The sequence below is a fragment of the Triticum aestivum genome, chromosome 3D (genome assembly GCF_018294505.1).
Source record: "Triticum aestivum cultivar Chinese Spring chromosome 3D, IWGSC CS RefSeq v2.1, whole genome shotgun sequence".
Taxonomy (NCBI): domain Eukaryota; kingdom Viridiplantae; phylum Streptophyta; class Magnoliopsida; order Poales; family Poaceae; genus Triticum; species Triticum aestivum.
This window is the reverse complement of record NC_057802.1, coordinates 332,086,948-332,088,517: the sequence shown is the minus strand read 5'-3', so window position 1 is coordinate 332,088,517 and position 1,570 is coordinate 332,086,948. Positions and strand designations below refer to the sequence as shown.

The window sequence follows — 1,570 nt, the reverse complement described above, 5'->3', positions numbered from 1 at the left end:
AGTTGAACGAGAACTTGTTGGCTAGGTTGAACTATTAACTGTCATCGATTTGCTATGTTGGATGTGTTGAAGCGTCTATCCTTTATTTTGACGTGTGATACATATCATGAGATGTGTGAGATAGTAATTTTTATTATCGGACTATATTATGATGTGTGTGAATATGGTTATTGGACGATCAAGTTTTTGCAGGAAAACAAAATGAAGTTTATAGGGGGCAGATCCCTACCACCAGAGTTTCTTGTGATAGGTTTGCCCGCCTTATCTTAAAAAGAAGCCATTTCCAAGATCAACACCGAATTCGCCATTCTAGCGGTAGGGTGCACACCTTACCGTAAAAAATAAGCCACTTTCAAGATCAGCACCGAATTCACTTACTCGACACCTACCGCTGAGGGTTCTGGCGGTAGGGTTGCACATCCTACCGCCATGAGCTCTGGCGGTAGGGTTGTACAACCTACTGTAAAATATAATGCACTGTCAGGAACAGTATAGTCTAGAGCAAGGGGTTTTCGAGGGAGAGGGGGGTTTAATGCCTACCGCCAGGGCCTGGCGGTAGGTTTATTCTGGCTACCGCCTCCCTCTCTGGCGATAGGGAATCCCATGGACACGCCAGCAACAAACGACGGCCGTCTGCCCCTGCCGTCAACCCTACCGTCATCTCCCCTTGCGGTAGGAAAAGGGTAAGATATTTTTTTTAAAAGCGGGCGCAAATTGGGCTAAACTTTACAAAAAGGGTCAGAACACTAAATCTGGCCACCCCTTGTTGGCCTCGCGTGGGTGTTGGTCTCGCGTGAGACACAGCTTTGCTGTGTACATTAGTGTCGCGAATCTAAGCTTAATAATTGAGCTATCTTGTAGACGTTTCCGCTACAAGCAAAGTCGTAGACTGGGCCTTCTTAGATTGGCTTAGTTAGCTTAGCAGATTGGACAACGTAACCCCTAAAAACATGAGGATGATAAAAGCACAATTCTCAGCACGATCTTAGCAACTGTGCAGCAATTGAGGTGGGCGTTGTCCAGCAGGGGTGAAACAATACAGGCGCATCAACACTTGACACATCTTCTCAAAACGTCTGATTAGAACCGTATTGCGATTCCTGCTTCATGCAGGCGAGTTGCATCCGGCAATCCAAACTGAAGACGGGATTTTGGAGTAAGTAGTTCATAAACACAATCCGACGGTGTTTTATTTATTATTATTCCTCAGAGCAAAGTTCATGCAAATAGTTTGTGCTCGGCGACAATAATGAACAAATAGGTAGTGTTTACATATGAGGATGGAATACTTTAAACAATCAATGTTCGCAAAACCGGGCGGAGTTCCTTGCACCTGCTGGGGGTCAAACCAGCAGCCATTTTAGAAACAGCTGTACCATCACAATACAAGTTCGCATTATGCCGCAACAAGAAGCTTCCGGATCTGCAAGGAAACACGGATATTAAAATATTTTTCATGTTGAGGATCAACTGTTTTGTATGTAAAATAGACTGAGATATTAAGATAATTTTAATGCCATGATCAACTGTTTTCTCCATAAAATAGGGCATGATGTTGCATGTCCTGTAC

General features: G+C 44.0%; 1 protein-coding gene across 1 annotated transcript in view; it reads right to left on the bottom strand.

Moving 5' to 3' along the window:
* Window positions 1-1,161: 1,161 nt before the first annotated feature.
* The window catches only part of LOC123078709 (V-type proton ATPase subunit E), a gene marked incomplete at its 5' end in the record, with an annotated part of 4,714 nt that continues 4,305 nt past the window's right edge, over window positions 1,162-1,570 (bottom strand). Inside the window, 1 exon segment of the mRNA XM_044501300.1 lies at window positions 1,162-1,423. Within this exon segment, the coding sequence (XP_044357235.1) occupies window positions 1,397-1,423 (27 nt within the window). The 3' untranslated portion in view covers window positions 1,162-1,396.